We start from the raw sequence: 20795 nt of genomic DNA, 5'->3' as shown, positions 1-20795 counted from the left end.
CCTCTGACCACCCAGCCCTCTTTCCCAGAACTTTAATGTATGTATGTATTTTATATTTGTAGATTGCACCTGGGTAATACTGGTTCAATGCTTAATGTGTCTGTAGTATTCATGTCTATTGCTGATCAATACCAAAATAATCACTGTAACTTGTAAAGGCACTCTACTTAGTGGCTTCTGTAACCATTCTGTTCTGCATCCCATGTCCAGCATTTCTGGTAGACATGTCCCCCTAACTACCAGGTGAAGGCCCTGATTCATGGAATTATTTGCGTGTAAAACAGGGATTTGCGGGCCATTCTGCCTGCAAATCCCCATTCGTCAAACAGGGATTTGCAGGCAGAATGGCCCGCAAATCCCTGTTTTACACGCAAATAATCCCATGAATCAGGGCCAAAACATGCAATTACAGATAACCTGATGCCTTCCAGAGTCAACAGCGGGACACACAATCACAGATTGGCTTGTAGGCAAGACGGCCTATCCTAGTTGCTAGAACAGGAGCACAGCACAAGTGCAGAGCCATTAGCCCTGGTTTATTTATTACTTTAGCCTCACTAATACTCGCAATATTGTGAATAGGAATTAATTTCACCTGGGCTAGTGCTCCCAAACCAGGGCTAAGTTTCTGCACCCATACCATTCCACAAAAGAACCTCATTATTGCGTGACAACGGGTCTGTTGTGGCCCGCTCTAGCTGGGCCATGCGTTATGCAGCTGGATGGCTCGGGCACAGGCCACAGACAACACAGAGCCATGTAAGGTTTGCAATCTTCCTTTATTTCCCTCTACATCATACTGACTCTTGCTGGGCTCTACTAGCCCCGCCTCTTCCTCCTTCCTTCGCGTCCTGTCCTCGTTCTGTTTGATCCTTAAGGTCGTCCTTCGCCTTTCACCTGCAACAGGGTCATACTAATGCTTTGCATTTTGTTATCCCTGTAGAGCGTGTAATGGCATCTCAGATAACTGGGCCAAATATATGCTGCTACACTTCTCAGGTTTTTCCTTGATTCTGTGCAGACAGTACCCGATGTGGCGCACTGGAAGCAGTGCACTGCTCACTGCCAGGCAGATCCCGCTCTAACTCGTGCACTGCTCACTGTCAGGCAGAACCTGCTCTAACTCCCTGAAGTTCACCCATAGCCAAAGTTGGCAGGGCGCGGGGGAAAAGGTGATGGGGTGGAAGTGGTGGTCAAGAGTGGTAAGGACAGAGGGAAAACATGGGGGAAAGAGATAAGGGAGAGTGAGATTGGGGAGAATGGTGAGCGGTGGGATGGAGGGGGAGAGAGGGATTCAGAAGATTGAACTCTGATCTAGTTCTGAACCTTTAATGCAATGTGGCCATGCAGCCGAAACCCTGAACTCCCGAGAGGCCAGTGGGAAAATAGCGGCACACTCACCAAAAGACAACGTAAGACCAAAACATTCCCACATGCATGATAAGGAAATAGAAGGGTTGTAAAACACATGAAGCCCAAAGTTTGCACAATAAGGCCAAAGCATTCCCACATGCATGATTGATTGATTGATTGATAGGTTATTTATAATGTGCCTATACACAAGTGTTTGAAGGCGCAACCGGGCAGGAAGGGGAAAGTCGGGGAGAACAAGACAAACAATCTTACTAGGCCTAATATCATTTAGATTGTGCAAGTGCGCAGATGAGAAGTGCAGGGAATGGGAAGGGGGAGAAGTGCACCCAGTGGAACAGTGCCCTGGGTTAAGTACAAGGAAGGCAGGGCCTCCAAGGGCAACATGCCCCAGAAGTGCAAGGAAGGCCAAGTGGCAGTGCAGGAGGGCCTGAAGGCAAGTGCTAGGGACTGGGCAGCGGGACTCGGGGGTAAGGGGGGAGGTGTCCTATGACTTAGAGGTGCACCAGGCAGCCAGTCAACGTAACAGCAGGAGGAGGGGAAGGATAGCAGAGGGCAGGCAGAGAGAAAAGGAGGCGTGGAAAGGTTAGCAGGAGAGAGGCAGAGAGACAGAAGAGGAGAAAAGGAAGGTCTTGAGGAGCTTCTGGAATTTAAGGAGGTCCAGCTCAAGGCTGAGAGTGGCAGGGAGGCCATTCTAAAGGGAGGCGCCTGCAGAGGAAAGAGATCTACCACCCAGAAGCAACTCACCCATAGAGAATTGGAGGTAGACGAGTAGAGGGCTCTGGAAGGAAGGTACTTAGGAAGAGAGAGTTGGAGATAGTGTGGGCCCTCGGCCCCTGAAAGCCTTGTGGATGATGCAGAGGGTCTTGAACTTGATCCTTGCAGCCACTGGGAGCCAGTGGAGGGATTTCAGAGCCAGAGAGATGCGGTCCCTGGGCTCTAGGCCAAGCATAAATCTTGCGGTCCTGTTTTGGATGAGTTGCAGAGGGTAGAGTTAGGTAGATTGAGAAAGAGGCTGTTGCAATAGTCAAGCCTATAGAGGACCAGGACTCTGGAGACAGTGAGCATATGGGGAAAGGTGAGAAAAGGTAAAATACCTCTGAGGAGGTGCAGTTGTAAATGGGACTTTTTGGAGATGTCCATGATGTATGGAGAGAGTGGAGTAGAAGATGAGGGTTGAGGGCACAGGGCTGAGGGAGGCCAACCAGCGTGGAAGGGGAAAAGTGGGAGCAGGTGACCCAATGAGAAGGATGGAGAAATAGAAGTGCTCTAAGACACATTAAGGCCAATGCATGTCCACGTGCATGATAAGGAAACATAAGGGAAACATAGGGCTGTAAGCCTCAATTAGGCCAACGCATGCTTAAATGCATGATAATAAATTATTAGGGCTGTGAGACACGTTAAGGGCAAAGAATGCCAGCATGTGTGTTAGGGAAACAGAAGGGCTCTTAGACACAATAAGGCCAAAGCGTGCCAGCATGCACAATAAGGAAATATAAGGGCTGTGGGTGAAAATCCCCTCAAATTCTAAGATAGTTTAAAGACTTTTTTGACAAGGTTTGACTCTGGCTTATTGTACTCTACTGTTTCTGCCAAAGGAGGTTGCTTTCCTACGATACAACACAAAATGTAGCATTCGCATACAAAGCATAGGCATACTTGACCAGGGGAAGAGTATGAAAGTCTGCCTATTTTTCCCTGCCAGAAATTATAGGCAATACAAGAGAATTGCAAGACTAGATGTCTGGGTAAATTCTACAGTGTAAAGCGGGGCACTATAAATGCCAACAGGCAGTTTGTCAAGTCTGAATGTAAGACAATACAACCTCTTGCGTGTTGTGACTGCACCGACCTATGAAGAATGTGCACAACTCTAAACATGTTCAGAAATGTATTACACTCCTCCTTCAAAGCTCATTCCAAGCCATGCACTTATGTCAACACGTCTTTTGAGCTTTGCACTCTTCAAATCATTCTTGTATCCATAAACCACTTCATCTTTCACTAAATTTAGTATTAAACTCCCCCACAATTTACATAATTCTCCAATCTATATTTATGTTGGAATTAAACATCTAGTTCAATATTTGGCAGCAGCTTGCTTGATTCTTCACTGTGGTTTGTTGTCCATGCTAGTATTCTTTACACAAGGGCCTCTCCTTCAAATTAAAAGGGTGATTGCCCCATTGTGTAGATGCTCCGAAGACGGGGTCCGGAGCATCTGAACAATGGGACCTTCACCGGTGATCCAGACACCTGCCGCAAGCAGTGAGAGCCAGGGAAAGGTCAGCCGGTAACCAAGGTTACCAGGAGTGGGTGCGCTTATCTGGATGATGTAGCATGGTCAGGGCTAGACTGGCATATGTGGAACTCTGGCGATTTCCCCGGTCGGTCTCTGCACCCCAGGCCTCTTTTCTGTTGTATTTCCAAAATTCCCCAAAGGAAAAGGGTTGGGCTTGCGGAAAATGTGTAATATGGGGCCACTTGGAACATTATTTCCAGGGCCTCTTTTGGTTCCCAGTCCACCTCAGAGCGTGGTGAATAGGGTCCCTAACGGTCCTGTAGTTTGTGGGACTGTCCCGGTTTCCGGGGTTGTGTCCTGCTCATGGCCTGCTCATGGCCTGCTGCAGGGATGGGTGAAAGTCCCAACTTCCTCCTCTGATGTAGGATCAGCTAGACTTCACACTTTTTCGTGTGATAGTGCCAGGAGCCTGGAAGCACATCGGCTTCCCGGGAGGTTCTGCTTTGTGTAGAGATGAGTGCTTTGAAGCACAGATGCAGGGGGCACCTGGCGACGACTATTGTCCTTTAAGAGGTGGGAATGGTGAGTGATAGAAACACCACTGCATGCTGGTTGATCGATAGGTTATTTATAACTCGCTGCATACCCAGAGGTTTCTAAGCACGGACCTTGGGGATCGAACCTGTGTTGCTCTGTGCCATCTTGCTTCCAAGGCAAGCACGTTGCCACTGAGCTATCCTGCTTCCACATGCTGGGTTGAATAATGGCTCAAGCAGGTTCCCTCATATTGCTTTGCATTTTCTTTGACTGTAATCAGCTTTGTTTAATGTTGCATGTCTCTGCAGGCCGCAACTGTAAACTTGCATTCAGGATGGGCAAAATACAGCTATAATCATTCTTTTTGCTTGACATGTTTCTATAACAATGCATGTGCCATTTAAGTTTCTTATGTGATTTGTGTGCCTTTTAAGGCATTTCTAAATAACGAATTATTTAATCACTTGGACCCCCCAAACATGAACAAATACTTATATGAACTATAGCTGGAAAGATATGTGGTTAAGTAATTAAATCGCAGACTGGCCCAAATCACCACTTAAGCAATGTGTATGATCCTGGGCAAATCATTTAATCTCACTGTGCCTGACTTGCCAACATTTGGAGCCCTTAAAAGTGATTTTGTTTACCGCTCTTGCTATTAAAATATCCTCATGGTTTACTAAACGATGGAGCTGTTACACAATAATAGTGAGCATTTATATATTGCATATCACAAACTTATTTGTGTCTTGGCTTACACATGGAAACTTCTTTTCATGTCACGACCAATCATGCCCTAGAGTCTCAAAGACTCATGACACTCCCTGTAATGTTATTTTCCATGATGTCACTTCTGATGATGTCAATACATATTCAAATGAGGTGATCTGTATATCTGTCGGATATGGCACCGCAATTCCTGACAAGCCTTGAAGAGAAATCTAACTGGTAAATGGCCTGTATGCAAAACAGTGCTAGAGTGTTCACAATGTTTGTGTTAAAATACCATTTGCCACTAAAGTTACCACAAAAGTGGATTGGGGTGGCAGAGGAAAAGAGGGGCAGGAATGAGGCTGTATGTCTCCACAAGTGCCACAATGCTTCTGATTGGCCACCTTACCTAAAGATTCCTGCAAAACTATTTAGTAAAGTTGGCCACCTTAGTGGAGAACAAGTGGCAGTGAAAATAAATTCCCTCACCTTCTGTAGTACTATGTACCCCCAAGTCAGGGGGGCTTTAGTGGTTATGCTGCATCCAGAATGCCGGTGTGTCATTCTTTAGGGTTAACCCCCTACCACCTCTTTACGAGGTCTCCTCGCGGGACCCGCTAAGCCGCGAGCAGACCCGGATGCAAACAACGGGCCCGTCAGGGCCCGTCATTGACGGGCCCGTTGATTGCATTCTCCCCATTCCCATTGAGCCCTATGGGGCCTCAGATGGGAATGGGGATGTACCGGTTCTGGGTTCCCTGAATGGGGAAATACCGGCCCTCCAATGTCGAAATGGCCTGGTATTTCCCCATTCAAGGAACCCGGACCCGGTATGGGGGTAGCCATGCCGCAAATAGCAGCATGGCTACCTCCATAGTCGTAATGAGGGCCTTTGTCTGGTTTTAGTATAAGAGTCAACTTTTCATATATGCACACACTTAACATTTCTGTTCTCCACTGAACTCACTTCTCCATACACAATGTGGCAGCATTGCGCCATCTTGTCCTCTCTCCCCCAGTCTCAACGCTACACACTCTTATAAGCACAATGCAACCTGCCAATGCCCCCGCCCAAAACCAGAAGGACTGGAGCTGAACAACATGCACGACTAGTAAGCAAAAGTCACATATTTGCTGCACACCCATACGGCATGAAAATAGACCTTATTTTCTGATCATTATAACTGGTGTTGCTATGTGCTGTCTTGCCACTGAGCTATCCTCCCAGCCCAATGCATCATACATCAGCCCTATGGATCTCCAGCAAGGAGATGCAAGTTCAAGCTACTGACCCCACGTATGTACCGGGCATGCAATGATGACGCTTTCCAAGCGCAGTAGTCTGCAAGTGCTCTTTTTTACAGTGTAGTCCATGTGGGGTCACTTTGGTTAGAGCAATGGAGGCCCCACCTGGATCCAGGGCACATAAACATTTCAAGTTCTGAATGATGGTTTAACTTTTGATCTAAGTTACGCTGAAATGACTAGGATATCCAATGTGTTGCTCCGAATGCCTTAAATGTTTAGTGTGAAGAAGTTCCAAGAGATCCACTCCCCATTCAAGTTCTCTTCACCAAGTCACGCTTGATTATTCTGTTGGGTTACACCCTTTCTCCACTAATTGCTGAATATTTTCTCAAATCATATTTTTTGATTACATCATATAAATGGGACCTGTTTTCCCTTCAATATGTGGCACCTTTATTTATTTTTTTATTTTTTATTTACGAGTTTTAATCACCAAAGTGATTCTTACAAGTTAGTAGTTAAATCAATCCGAAAAAAAAAGAGAAAGAAGAAGAAAAAGCACCTTTATTATGTTTCAGAATGTGTCCTTTTCTACTACAAATTGTTTCATTTCCTCTTAATCAATAGAGAAAAGGAACAACCCCCTTTCATTTTTTCTTAAAACCTTCTTGCTCGGGGAAAATCTCAATGGAATGATGGGATTCAGGGAATGTCCTCATGCTAAATATTCTACTAAATGTTGAACAATTTGGGCAACCAGCAAATGGATATTTTTAGTTCAGTGTTTCCAGGAAACCAATGTTTTCTGCATTTGCTTGAATACAGAAGAGCAGAGCAACCTAGAAATATCGAAAGGAAGAGACATCCTCCATCCACGCATATCTCCATGTCTTGCTTGGAGAACTTCTGCTTTATAGGAGCAATGGCGCTGGACTGGCAATAAAGAAAGCTTTGTTGTAGATGATCATCCGCCTGGCATTTTGATATGGGGTAGCAGTGGTAGAAGTGGATTGATATGGGGTAGCAGTGGTAGAAGTGGATTGATATGGGGTAGCAGTGGTAGAAGTGGACCAAAACAAGAAATGGATCTGCAGCCTCGATGTGGGACGGGGTAGGTGGGAGCATGGAACACGTGTGTGAAAGGGTTGTAGCGGAGGCAAGGGTATCAGGTAATATTATCCCCACCAATTATATCGCCATATATATATGGTCATCGAGAATGGCCACAGGCGATATTATTAGTGGGGATAAGTGGGGATAATTTATGGGGTTATTGGAACCAGGGGTGGCGGGTGTCCCCCCCGCTCTATTAAAAAATTATAGGGGCTGCAGGGGTGTCCCCTGCAGGTTCCATGGCTTAATATCGGCGCAAAAATATGGCGATATTTTTGTGTGGCGATATTTTTGCGGCGATATTAAGACATGGAACCGAGGCAAGTTGACAGCTCAGTGGGGGGAACAGGCAAAAGAAGGCCACCCTGCATTGGTTTCATTTTTCTTTTCCAAGTTGGTTAATCGGTTGGTACTTTCTCATATGTCACTGTTGTGAAATCAATTGCCTGTACACGCTTATCTTAACTCCGCTGGAACCCATGCCTGGCCCCTTCCTGAACAGATGCTTCTTCAAGGGGGGCCTGAAATTAGATAAATATGCTCTACCATGAACAGAGTTTGGCAATTTATTCCAAAGCCTGGCTCCAAAGACTAAATGAGGGTCATCATGTTTGACCCTTGTGTTAATTACACAGAGAAGACTGCCTCAATGGGCCTCATTCCGACCCAGGCGGTAAGGGGTTTACGGCAGCGTAAACAGCGCCGACCCTTACCGCCTGATTCCGAGGTCCCTTAGCGCCATGGAGGATTTAACACCTGCTTTTAGCAGGTGTTAAAATCCATGGCGCTAAGGGACCTTGTTGTTAATTACGCCACCGTAATTTACGGTGGCGTAATTAACGCCTTCCCCACTCCCATTATGCCCTATGGGGCAAAAATGGGAATGGGGAAGGGTGAATGGGGATTGGGGACTTACCGCCCTGCCAACCTCGGAATGGGGCGGTAAGTCCGCCAACCACCATGGCGTAAACGTAGTTTACGCCATGGTGGTAAAGGTACGACCCAGGCGGTAACTTACCGCCTGGGTCGGAATGAGGCCCAATGTGTTCTTTTGTGCAAAAAGTCTCCTCCATGCATTTTTTATCATTTAAAGTTAGTAGTAAACGAAGGCGATTTTTCCCTTTACTCTTTAGTTTTCCACTGTGCAGTGGAAACGTGTAAATGTCTCGTAAAAAGTACGCTTTGCAGGCAGCCTTTACAATGGATTCCTATGAAATCTGCCTGCTTTTACCAGGTGGTCATTTCAGGTAGATTCAATAGGAATTCATTGCATTAACGCCAGCATGAACATCCATACTGGCGTTAATGCACCAGCATTTGTAAAGCAGAGCAGGAAGGGGAGACAGACACGTTACTTCCACCCTGTTCCCCATCTTCTACTTACAAAAGCAGGAAATTGAAGTGGGTTTGTAAAAGTGTCCTAAACAGTGTTTTGCGACACTTTTACTGATCCCCTCAACTTGCAAATGAATGCTCAATGGGTCTGCCGCCGACCTCATAAAACGATTCCGCTGCTTGTTATCCCAGTGCCACTGGGATATTACAAGTCCCGGTGGCCTTTGGATGTCAGGCAGCCGAAGCTGTAAGTCCTCATTCCCGTGGAGTCCCATAGGAATTGGGACACAGAAGCACTGGCTCTGTTGCTAATGGTGCAGGTGCTTCTGTGAAAACCATGCCAGCAGGGGCTGGTGCTCCCGCAGGTCAGACCTGCGGGGAGATCTGGCCCCTGCAGGAATTCTCATCGTCTGGCGGTCCAGAAAGCGTGCCAGTATGTTGCTATCGGCCCCCTTATTTCCGGACCGCAAGACTTGGAATGAGGCCCAATGTCTTTTGTCTCAGCTGGCCTGACAGAGAGTCCTAGGAACTATAGTCTGTGATCTTTCATAGACCAAAGTCTCTATCTTAGTACATGCAATGCGATGCTATCGTTTAGGTGGGCAGCATCAGCCCTCATGGATGGATTTGGAGGTGATGCAGAGAATTTTAAGATGAAGTCTCTACTCTACTCAAAGCCACATCAGGTTCTTGTGAGCAGCTTGGACATGATCACTGTCCCTATGTTCAGAAACCAATCTGTTTTGAGCCAGTTGGAGTCTGTTGAGAAGTTTAATTGAAGTACCTTCCTGGAGTAATATCCCAAGCAGCAAGTAACCAGCCACTAAGGTGCTTACTACAACTGCATACTTATCCAGGGGAACTCAAAGCACACCTCCTATATTGCCCCCTGATATTAAAATAGCATCTCTTTGAATGGCCTGGCCCGTTATCAAATGTAACGTCTAACCGTTTCACTTGAGATAACTTGACGTGTTTTCCAGAAATCAATGGAGTTCGTGTGTGAAGAGAGATTCCTTCTTAGTGTTGGCAGGACCTCCTCCATCTTCCCCTGACTTAGATGAAGCCAGCTACAATCCATCCAGGCTGAGATGCCATCCAGGATTCGGTATTGTAAGGTCAAACAGATTTCAGTTTAGCTGTAAATGCTATAGGGTGGTGAAACAAAGGTCCTCAACTTGGACACATCCCCCACCCCCTTTTCACTCTACACAGATCTTCCCCCACCTCTACTTACTATCACCGTACCGCATCTCTCTCCATGTGGAACCACTCTCTCAGTACATTCCTGCTAGCCGGCTATAAATTGATGAATGGACTTGCCGCCGCCCACCACCTTACTGAATGCATCTCACTGTGCGCTCTCTCTCAAGGTTGCCAATCAGTCCCTCACACCTGTCTACCATCTTCCTTTTTCACTCCTTTTCCTTGCTTGCCCCCATTCCACAGGCATGCTCTCTCCCAAGCCATCAGAGAAAGCTCTTCAGTGGAACTCATCAAACCGAGACGTAAACGTCACCTCCTACCAATGGCAGTAGGCCCCTAACCCACTCCCCACTTCTATCCACACTAGCAGCCCAGCCCACCGCTCTTGAATTCTGTCCTCTGACTACTCTAAGTAATTTGGGAATATGTAAATACCGGCCGCAGGCTCTCAACGTTAAACATTTTGTAATGTGGAAAGGGGATTTTTCCTTGCATGGATCAAGTCCCTTGGTCAGCCCCATGTTGGATACAACCAGCTGTCGGAATGGGGGATGGGCATGCATGCTTACATGGGTGATGGCAAACCTATTGACTCCCACCTGATTTAGTTTTTATATATATTTCTTTAGAGAAAAGGAAATAAAGAACAATAATATTTACCAAAGGGAACCATATAATGTCATCCAACATATTCATGAAAAGCAGAGTAAACCTCGGATCAATTTAGCAAAACGTCTATTAAATACACTCTGCAGTGCCCCTTCTGATGTCTGCTGCCCGCGCATGCACGTACGCACACGCTAGGCAGCGGCATCTACTTAAGACATACTCAACCCAAAAGTGATTAGACATGCATTCAGGCAGTTAAACCGCTCTCCGTGCCATCAGACTTAGCTGTACATGGAGTGACCCTCAGGGACTTTGTCCATGGATGTTTATGTTTGTTAATTTGTACCGCGCTACTGGTACCCGAGTGCTTAAGGGCGCAAACAAGAAACAATACAAGACAAGACAGAACATATCATGGAGTTAAGGTGGTCCAAGGGTGAGAAAGTGGGCAGTAACCTTAAGGGATCTAGCGAAATAAGGATGCCAGCCTTCTTAGAGGGGCACTGGTAGTCAAGTATCTATATCATGCCCTTAATAGTCTTCTTTCAGGGCTGTGTTCCCCCATTGCACAGCATGCACTACGCTGTGTTATATTTTCCACAGTTTTATAATGCGGCGTGTTTTAAAGGGAGCCTCACTTCAGGGGGCTTGGCCTTCCCAAGCAACCTTCAATTGGAAAGGAGTACCAGTGACTTTTACACATGAACCACTTCCTTAAAAACAGGAGTGTTGAGTTACCTGAATTCATGGCATCCGTCGCTCTCCATTTTCAGTCGCAAAATTGAATTCCTAACCCTCTATCAGCCCTTTTCTCTTACTGGGCTTCTCATTCCCATAAACACCCCCAACCCCTCCATTTTTGCACTCACACCATCACACCTTGAACAAGTTCCCCTCTGCTTCCGCCATGGGGAGTTTAGTACAATCACAGCATGGGAAGAGTGTAAGAACCTGACCTCTAGCATGTGTGTAGCTCTCTAATGATGTTAACATTTGCAAATAGTAGCAAAAGTTAAGGGTTCTTAACCAAGAAGTACAACATGGACTACGATTCCTGAAGCGGCAGAAGGCCTGCATAGACTCGCCTAATGTGTCAAGCTCTCACGTACTCATGGCCATCATGTGGGCCCTCCCAACACTCAGCAATTCTTACTTTCCATCGGGACACATCCATCCCTCATCCACCATACACTGCCTCCCTTCGGGAAACATCCAACATTCAGGAAATCACTACCATCCAGCCGCACACACCAAAGACTCAGGCAATCACTGCCGTCTTGCTGAACATGACCAGCACTCAGAAAAGAACTGCAGCCCTGCCAAGCATGTCCAACCTTCAGAAAAAAACAGCTGCCCCGCCAAGCATGTCCAACCTACAGAAAAACACTGCTGTCCTGCCAAGGATGTCCAACACTCAGAAAAGCACTGCTGTCCTGCCAAGCATGTCCAACCCTCAGAAAAACACTGCTGCCCTGCCAAGCCTGTCCAACCCTCAGAAAAACACTGCTGTCCTGCCAAGGATGTCCAACCCTCAGAAAAACACTCCTGCCCTGTCAAGCATGTCCAACCCTCAGAAAAACACTGCTGCCCTGCCAAGCCTGTCCAACCCTCAGAAAAGCACTGCTGCCCCGCCAAGCATGTCCAACCCTCAGAAAAACACTGCTGTCCTGCCAAGGATGTCCAACACTCAGAAAAGCACTGCTGTCCCGCCAAGCATGTCCAACCCTCAGAAAAACACTGCTGCCCTGCCAAGCATGTCCAACCCTAAGAAAAACACTGCTGTCCTGCCAAGGATGTCCAACACCCAGAAAAGCACTGCTGCCCTGCCAAGCATGTCCAACCCTCAGAAAAACACTGCTGCCATGCCAAGCCTGTCCAACCCTCAGAAAAACACTGCTGCCCTGCCAAGCCTGTTCAACCCTCAGAAAAACACTGCTGCCCCGCCAAGCATGTCCAACCCTCAGAAAAACACTGCTGTCCTGCCAAGGATGTCCAACACTCAGAAAAACACTGCTGCCCTGCCAAGCCTGTGCAACCCTCAGAAAAACATTGCTGCCGCCCTGCCAAGCCTGTCCAACCCTCAGAAAAGCACTGCTGCCCTGCCACGCATGTCCAACCCTCAGAAAAGCCCTGCTGCCCTGCCACGCATGTCCTACCCTCAGAAAAACACTGCTGCCCTGCCAAGCCTGTCCAACCCTCAGAAAAACACTGCTGCCCTGCCAGGCCTGTCCAACTCTCAGAAAAACACTGCTGCCCTGACTGCTCTTGCTGATGGACAAAACCAGCACTCAGGCAATTACTAATATCAATGCTAGGTGACAGTGTCAAAGTAAACCTATACACCAGAGCTGCGAGTTGGTGATGTGATGATTAATGTCAAGCCTCTGGCTGCCGGGCATGGGACCGTGCGAATGGCATGCGCAGCTGTGTGATCAATAATAATGGAGGACATTTGTACTGATTGGCAGGGAGCATATAGACCTATTCTTACTTCGTGTGAAAAGTCAACATAGAAAACCTGCCCGAAAATTGAAAGTACATTCTTTTTTCAATGCTTACTGCCGACGGATGCAAGGGGCAGCCCTGTGGGACGTCAAAACTTCCATCTGGCGATAGTTGTGAAATAGTTGACGATATCCACCTGTTGCAAGGAGGCGGCCAAGGACAACAGCAACACAGGCTACACCGAGTGAACGAGTTAGTGGGTGAGTGAGTGAGATAATGTATGTAGTGCTCACTGCATAACCTAATTGCCTTTTGGCGAGAGGAGGGAACGCGCCTAGACCATGAGCCTGTGAGCGGAAGGGATGGTTACTGAGGCAGTGACTTTCAGTGTGAAAGCAAACCCTGTGTTGTCGAGGACACACCAAGAATGGTGTTGGCTTAACAGTTGTGCCAACAGGCCGTAGGCACCACATCACATGCGAGCAGGACCAGAGGAAAGCAAGATACAGATAGGGGAGAGAACGCTAAGAGGAGAGAAGGGCACATACCAATGTGTTGTAGGGCCCTTCACTTCACCATGGCAGGGCCAGGTGATTGAGCAAAGTGCCTTTATTCCAGTGTAGGATAGAGAGATACAGACTCTGGCTATCGTCCAACTGCCACTCTGTGGAACACTCACTCAGGCTCACGCACCGCCAGTCCAAGCGTGCATCACATCCATGCACCACACAAACAGGCAGAGTACAACACAATGTTCTGCAGAGCCGGTAATAAACAAGCCCACAAGTTCAACAAAAAAAGGTTGGAGGAGAGCACTTGCCACTAGGCTGGATGAGGTGAAGAAAGGAGAAAGAGAGCGAGTGAAACACCTGGGCCACATATAAACCAACACGTGATTAGCAAGTTGAATGCACTGAAAGTTGCATGCTGGGAATGTGAATTCTGAGAAATATTAGCATTTGAAGTGTCATAAGGTCAGGAGTACAACTACACAGCAGGTCTGCACCGAGATGGCAAAGGAATCTGTCGACACTGAATGCTGCATGTTGAGAGTGTGAGCCCTCAAAAGGTACCATGAACGGGGCGAGGCGAACTGCCATTTGCTTCCAAACATTGCATGTAAAGAAACAGACTGTTAGAGCCCGAGTGAAGTGAACTGCCAGCGGGGCAAAATGCTGCCTGCAGAGAAACAGACTGTTAGAGCCCTGATAGAATGGAACTGGCAGTGGGGCAAAATGCTGCCTGCAGAGAAACAGACTGTTAGAGCCCTGATAGAATGGAACTGGCAGTGGGGCAAAATGCTGCCTGCAGAGAAACAGACTGTTAGAGCCCTGATTGAATGGAACTGGCAGTGGGGCAAACTACTGTATGCAGAGAAAAAAAGACTGTTAGAGTTTTGATAGAATGGAACTGGCAGTGGAGCAAACTACTGCATGCAGAGAAAACGACTGTTAGAGCCCTGATAGAATGGAACTGGCAGTGGGGCAAAATACTGCCTGCAGAGAAACAGACTGTTATAGTTCTGATAGAATGGAACTGGCAGTGGGGCAAAATCCTGCCTGCAGAGAAACAGACGGTTAGAGTTCTGATAGAATGGAACTGGCAGTGGGGCAAACTACTGCATGCAGAGAAAACGACTGTTAGAGCCCTGATAGAATGGAACTGGCAGTGGGGCAAAATACTGCCTGCAGAGAAACAGACTGTTAGAGCCCTGATTGAATGGAACTGCCAGGGGGGCAAACTACTGCAGGCAGAGAAAACGACTGTTAGAGCCCTGATAGAATGGAACTGGCAGTGGGGCAAACTAATGCATGCAGAGAAAACGACTGTTAGAGCCCTGATAGAATGGAACTGGCAGTGGGGCAAAATACTGCATGAAGAGAAAAAGACTGTTAAAGCCCTGATTGAATAGAACTGGCAGTGGGGCAAACTACTGTATGCAGAGAAAAAAAGACTGTTAGAGTTCTGATAGAATGGAACTGGCAGTGGGGCAACATACTGCATGCAGCGAAAAAGACAGTTAAAGCCCAGACTGAATGGAACTGCCAGTGGGGCAAACTACTGCATACAGAGAAAACGACTGTTAGAGCCCTGAATGAATGGAACTGGCAGTGGGGCAAAATACTGCATGCAGAGAAAACGACTGTTAGAGCCCTGAATGAACGGAACTGGCAGTGGGGCAAAATACTGCAGGCAGAAAAAATGACTGTTAGAGCCCTGATTAAAAGGAACTGCCAGTGGGGAAAACTACAGCACGCAGAGAAAAAGACTGTTAGAGTTCTGATAGAATGGAACTGGCAGTGGGGCAACATACTGCATGCAGCGAAAAAGACTGTTAAAGCCCAGACTGAATGGAACTGGCAGTGGGGCAAACTACAGCATGTTGGGAAGGAGCGTACACATGCTCAGAATAGCCATTTGTGTGTTACCCAGTGCATACAGGGCCGAGAGTCTTAAAGAGGGAGAGAACTGAAGCACCAGCGTTGCAAAACTGCATTCTGGGAAAGAAAGGCTGAAAGGTCCCAACTGCTGGAAAGATAAGACCACTGCATATCGGAAACAAGAGTCTTACTGCCCAGAGTGGAGCAAAGTACACATTCTTTGACACAACGCTGCAGGCTGGGAAAGAGCATTTGGAACATCAGAGCTGTTTTTTGTCCAACAACAAAAGTGTCAAGGTTCAGAACTGTTCTTTGTCTAAAACAGCTGCATGCTGGAATAGAGAATCTCAACAGCTCTAACTCCTTTGGTTACTGAAGCTATATGCCGGGGAATACGAGTTTACAGTTCAGCCACCTAAAGAAAAATGAAATGTTATTTGCCTGCCAAATGGCCCAGTGGAAAAGTGAGCACTGAATCTCAGAGTGAACTGAACTGGCAAGCAATGGCAGAGCCAGGGGAGGCCCCGCTCCCCGTCTTCCGCCTGGTGCCCCGTGTGCCCCCCAAACCAGCCTCCCACTGTCGCCCTGTTATCCGCCCCGCCACCAAGAGCTGCATCCACTACTGCTGGCACGTGCTTGAAACTTTGCATCATGGGAACGTGGGTCTTTTGAGATCCAGAACCCAACTGGGCATGCTGGGAAAAATCAATGGCAAGTGCAGAATCGACTCCCAGAAGCAATCCTTTCCTGGCAAACAGAATGTAGCATAGATATACGGTCATGTTTAAACTGCCAATCCAGTAGCCAGCCTTTAATATCCTTGAGTGTGCCGGAGGGGCAAAAGAGGTAAGGGCCTGGAGTATAGATCCGAGGAATTCACGCGATGCATGCACAGTGACAGGGGAGGAGGAGGAGCGCAGGCCGGATGCGGTGTGGTTACTTTGCCACCTCCACATGCGCAAGCATCCCTCGTGGCCGCTGTGTGTCGTCTTCACCTTACATGCGCACCAGTGGCGATCTTCTTGTGCTGTACGCGAAGTCAATGCTGCATGGCGAGAGCGAGTCTTGCCACATCGCCACGTGTTCTCCGTTCTAAAGCTTGAGGCGTTTCAATGCTTCAATCCTTTCTCCAATGCCCTGTCTAGATACGCAGGCCCTTATCCAAATTCCCAGCGGATTCTCCACCGCTCAATCCTCAGCAATAACCGTAAACACATGATCATATGCATGTTTACAATGCCCCGTTTATAAAACTGGAATCAGGCGTAAAAAGCATAGCGTCCTCAGATAGTGCCTCATCGAGACCGCGGTCCAGTTCAAGGATGCCAATAGTCCCGAGACAGGGGGACGGGCGCCAGCAGCCGACGCGCAGATCATGGACACAGCAACCTCTCAGCAACCCTTTGGCGCTTAGTCCCTGCGATCTCACCTGAGTACGCGCACTCCCTTTTCTCGAATTCAAACACACACAGCCGCCAGCCCTACAGATAAGGAGTGTATCGGTCACTTGTACTCCCCCAAAAAAGGCAAATACACCCACAAAATGAAAACAGGGAGTAAAAATACTCCCAACAAAAATAGGAAACAGACACTTAGGACCTTGCACCCCTGCTTTCACTCACACTGTCACACAGCTCCATGGATATGCTTGGACCTGTAGTGCACGTAGTACCACAGGAAGAAACAACTATTATTACTGCCTGATCAGAAGAAGTAAACGGGTATCTTTTAATGTGTGTGAATAACTGGGCGCAAAAAATAACTATTACAAAAAAAGTTGTTTTTCAAGTAAACATATTTTTACTCGTTAATTGATTACTCCCACTGGGAATTAGACTTAGATTTTTACTCCCTAAAAAAATCATTTTACTCCCAGCTTTAAAAAATAGGGAGTAAAATACTTCAATTTCAAAATCTTATCTGGAGTACTGCACACAGTCTTAGGCGGGGCAGAATCCACAAGTTCAGAGCCGCAAACGCTTCAGGTTGCTTGAGGAAGGGAAGGATTCATAATTACCTTAACACCTAGAGATTGGCGACAGAAAAAGAGCACTGTGCCAACGTAGACTTCCCATTTGTTTGCCAACTGCAGCACCTGAAGGCCTTGTGCTGTCCCAGTCTTATCCTGACATTTCCAGCCATTGCGGCCCTTTGGCAGTAACAGGGTTTTGACATCCTGTTTTTTGCTGTACAACCCCTTTTGTTTATTATGCATTTTTAGACTTACTATCTGAATTTCACCTCTTCCCCCTTAAGAAGGTCCCAGAGGCCACTTCTCTGTCGGTCCTCATGCCTCCCAAAAAAGTAAGGTCTATTCTCTGCGCAAAGGCTCAGTGGGTTTCTTTCATCTTCTCCAGTTGGTGTGGCAACCGTAAATAAGGGGGTGTTGGTAAGAGATCCATAGTTGATAAAGCTACTAATATGCCCTCAGGTCCCCAAGTTTGGTAGGCTTTTGTCTCCATTCCATGGTGGGGGGCATTGTCATGCCAGAGTCCAACCACTATATGGAGGAGTTGGAATTACCACTGCAAAAATCAGAATAATTGTTCCTTTTAACTGCCCCGTGCCCAGTGCCATGCCCAGCATTGGCGATTAATGATCATTTATGACTTTTTTTACTGCCGGTTGCAGTCTTGAAACCAACGCCCTTTATAATGAACTGAGTCAGGCCCCACCAGGGATGTTTTTGATTTGGGAAACTTTGGCACTCACGGCAGCAAACACTTCTTACTAGCCCCGGAGCCATTTTTGGTGGTGGATAGCTTCCTTACACGAATGGGTGTGTCAGGCACTTCAGCGTGTGGGATTCACTGTTTATACCTGTCACCTCTTTGTGTGGGCCAGAGTCTCAGACTTAGACTAGCAGTGTTCTTCATCTCCGCTCTCCATGTTGGCTTCGCTCCAACTCTCACTGTGCGCAAGGCTAAGCTTGCCTGCTTGGAATGCTTCTCTCAACAGTATGTTCCTCTCTGTCTTGGGGCACAGTGCAGGATTACTGCAGCACAATTAGCACCTTCCTTTCAAGAACGAGCAGAAAGATACATTTCTTGTCATGACTTACTGTTACACCAACATTCGTTGGCTCCTTTCCAGCGATGAGCTGGCAGATGGCCTCGAAAGCTTCCTCTTGGCTCTTGCCTTTGTACTTCTTCGATGCTAGCTCCTCGAGAGCCTTTTTAAACTCTTCGTAGTTGATCACTCGAGCTGTTTTTGCCCTAAAAGAGACATAAAAAACATTTAGGGGTACAGGTCGGAAATTTCAAATAGCCACCCAAAGCATCAGGGTTATATATGATATTAGCAAAGCAAATTTCAGAGTGGTACATTTCACTGCAACCAAAAATACCGAAAACATACAGAATTTTCTTTTTTGGGGGGCGGGGTGGGGGTATCTCCCCAAATCCCCCATTTTTCTATCCTTATAAACCCACTCCAACCCCATCCGACCCATTTGAACCCCTTACCCTTATAAATGTATTTAATATTTTCTGAATTTTTCGGTATTATGGTTGCAATGAAATGTACCACTTTGAAATTTGCTTCGGTAAATTGACTGGATGCCAGCATCAGTATAACCCTAGTCCTAAAATGGCCTATTTGGAAAACGGAAGATTTCCTAAAATTGCATATGAAGGGCTGCTAGAACTGGGATGAAGTCAACAACATGTCTCTTTAAAGCTAACTTTTCTGTTGGTTTCATTAAATCAAATGAAATAATGATTTAGGACAGGAGGCTTTGATTTCCAGAAATATTTTTTAACATACATATTTGTGTCCTTCTTTAATATGTACACATAGCTATGAGCACAACATAACAATAAAGTAGCAGCCGTTTAAGTGTCCTTATCAAAACGTTAACATTTGTTTATTAAGTTTTAAATACATGAGTTATTGAGAGCTCTCTGCATTTGGTCCATTCACAGATTAAAATTCACAAAGTACTTTAGAGAGAGTGGAACATCCCGGCTTCCAGGAGGACCACTCCAATCCATTTCTCAGTTTTGTTTAAAATGCCTGTTATTTAGGATAGCACACATCATCACAAATATATCACTGACAAAATAGTGCAAAATACACCAAGTGCATGTCTTGTAGTAATATAATTAAAGAATGTACACACAAGTAATTATTATGCAAATGTAATCAGCTTGTATAACTGTGTTAAGTAGTTTACATTTTATGTTCTTCTAAGTTCTGTTAATATAATTCGTAGGCTGACAAAACTTGATTAAACCTACTTCCTGTACATGACATCTTGTTGGTACACTTCCATTTCTAGAATCATATTTTCATTACCTTTACTATCTCTATTTGCACTATTGGTACATCTTTACTTTTTCAATGTATCGTGAATATGTTGCAATGGATTTGCATAGTGATGAGCAGACAGCATTTGTAGTCATCCAGTGTTGCTTCAATGCTTAACTAAAAGTAGTAGGTATCTGTAATAAGGCTGAGAAGGCTTTGACTATAGCTGTACAGAAACCATATAGTAAATTGCATTGCACAAAGTATGTGCAAAAGTCCTTTTTCTGTACCTCTTCCAAACGTAACAACTCACTCTGAAGTATAGTACAATTAAAAAAGGCAAAACAATAGATTTTGTTTAAGCCCTTGAGGACACCACATATTTATTTATGCATACCTTTTAGTGTTTTTGCAAACAATATTAATATGATCTTTCCATGCATGGTTGTCGATTTATCCAAAATAATAACATTGTTTACATTCAAAATCAGTATTCATATTTTTTGATAGAAATCTCAAATCTGGTTACCATTTGATACAGTCAACATTTGATTGATATTCTATGTATCAAAGATTTATCAGAAGTTATCATTTTTTCATGCAGCCATATTTAGTCAAGAAAGTTCAATGTATGTGGTTGTAGTCAATTTGAACTTCTAAAAGGTAAATATCCCATTACCATCCATAGACAATAATATCATTCCGGATGTCTCCTGCTTCTGAACACTGTACTTGGTATTATTAAAACCCAGTGTAACAATACTCAATTAATCTACCTTGGAAGGACTTGACCCTTCTCCATTTCTTCCAATCTTCTGTCACTGCAGGTTGCACAGAGATATATCAGAAGAGTATTTACCTTTTTGAACTATCTTTCCTGCTTATCCTTATTTACTTTCACTTTCATTTATTTGTTTTAATTTAAGTGAATGTCTGAACCTTTTTTGGTAGGATATAATTCCCCTGCAGAGTGGCACAGAGGCTATTAAAGGCAGTTCCAAAACGATAGCAATATCTCGAAATTACACTATAGGTTCTAGTACCCAAAGGTGATTTGGAAGATGTTGTTAATATGCTTGGAGATAGCTTAATTTTCTTAGATACAAACAGGATATTCAGATGTCTTTGTGTCTCTGGTCTCATATTCATAAGCATATTGATTCTTCCTAAATTGGAAGCCAAATAAAACAACTGACAGTAAGTTCATGCCTAGCCGCTTTCATTTCTTTGTGTCAATTTCACGAGTGAGAGTCTATAAGGATTTTGGGACCAAATACAGATACACATTTCCAATGAACAATAATTTGGAATGGATATTTATAATATATGGTATTGAAAAACAA

The 20795-nt window shown here is 45.7% G+C and overlaps 1 protein-coding gene across 3 annotated transcripts in view; it reads right to left on the bottom strand.

Moving 5' to 3' along the window:
- The window catches only part of LOC138447870 (tubulin polymerization-promoting protein family member 3-like), a 183276-nt gene that overhangs the window by 8700 nt on the left and 153781 nt on the right, over positions 1–20795 (bottom strand). For all 3 annotated transcript variants that reach the window (XM_069604336.1, XM_069604345.1, XM_069604354.1), the window contains exon 3: positions 18266–18419. In XM_069604336.1, coding sequence (XP_069460437.1) covers positions 18266–18419 — 154 coding nt within the window. The remainder of the gene's footprint in view (positions 1–18265; positions 18420–20795) is intronic.

This window comes from Ambystoma mexicanum, chromosome 1p, assembly GCF_040938575.1.
Source record: "Ambystoma mexicanum isolate Mex_15411 chromosome 1p, UKY_AmexF1_1, whole genome shotgun sequence".
Taxonomy (NCBI): Eukaryota; Metazoa; Chordata; class Amphibia; order Caudata; family Ambystomatidae; genus Ambystoma; species Ambystoma mexicanum.
Note: the sequence above shows the minus strand (reverse complement) of the source record. Positions and strands in the feature narration are given on the sequence as shown.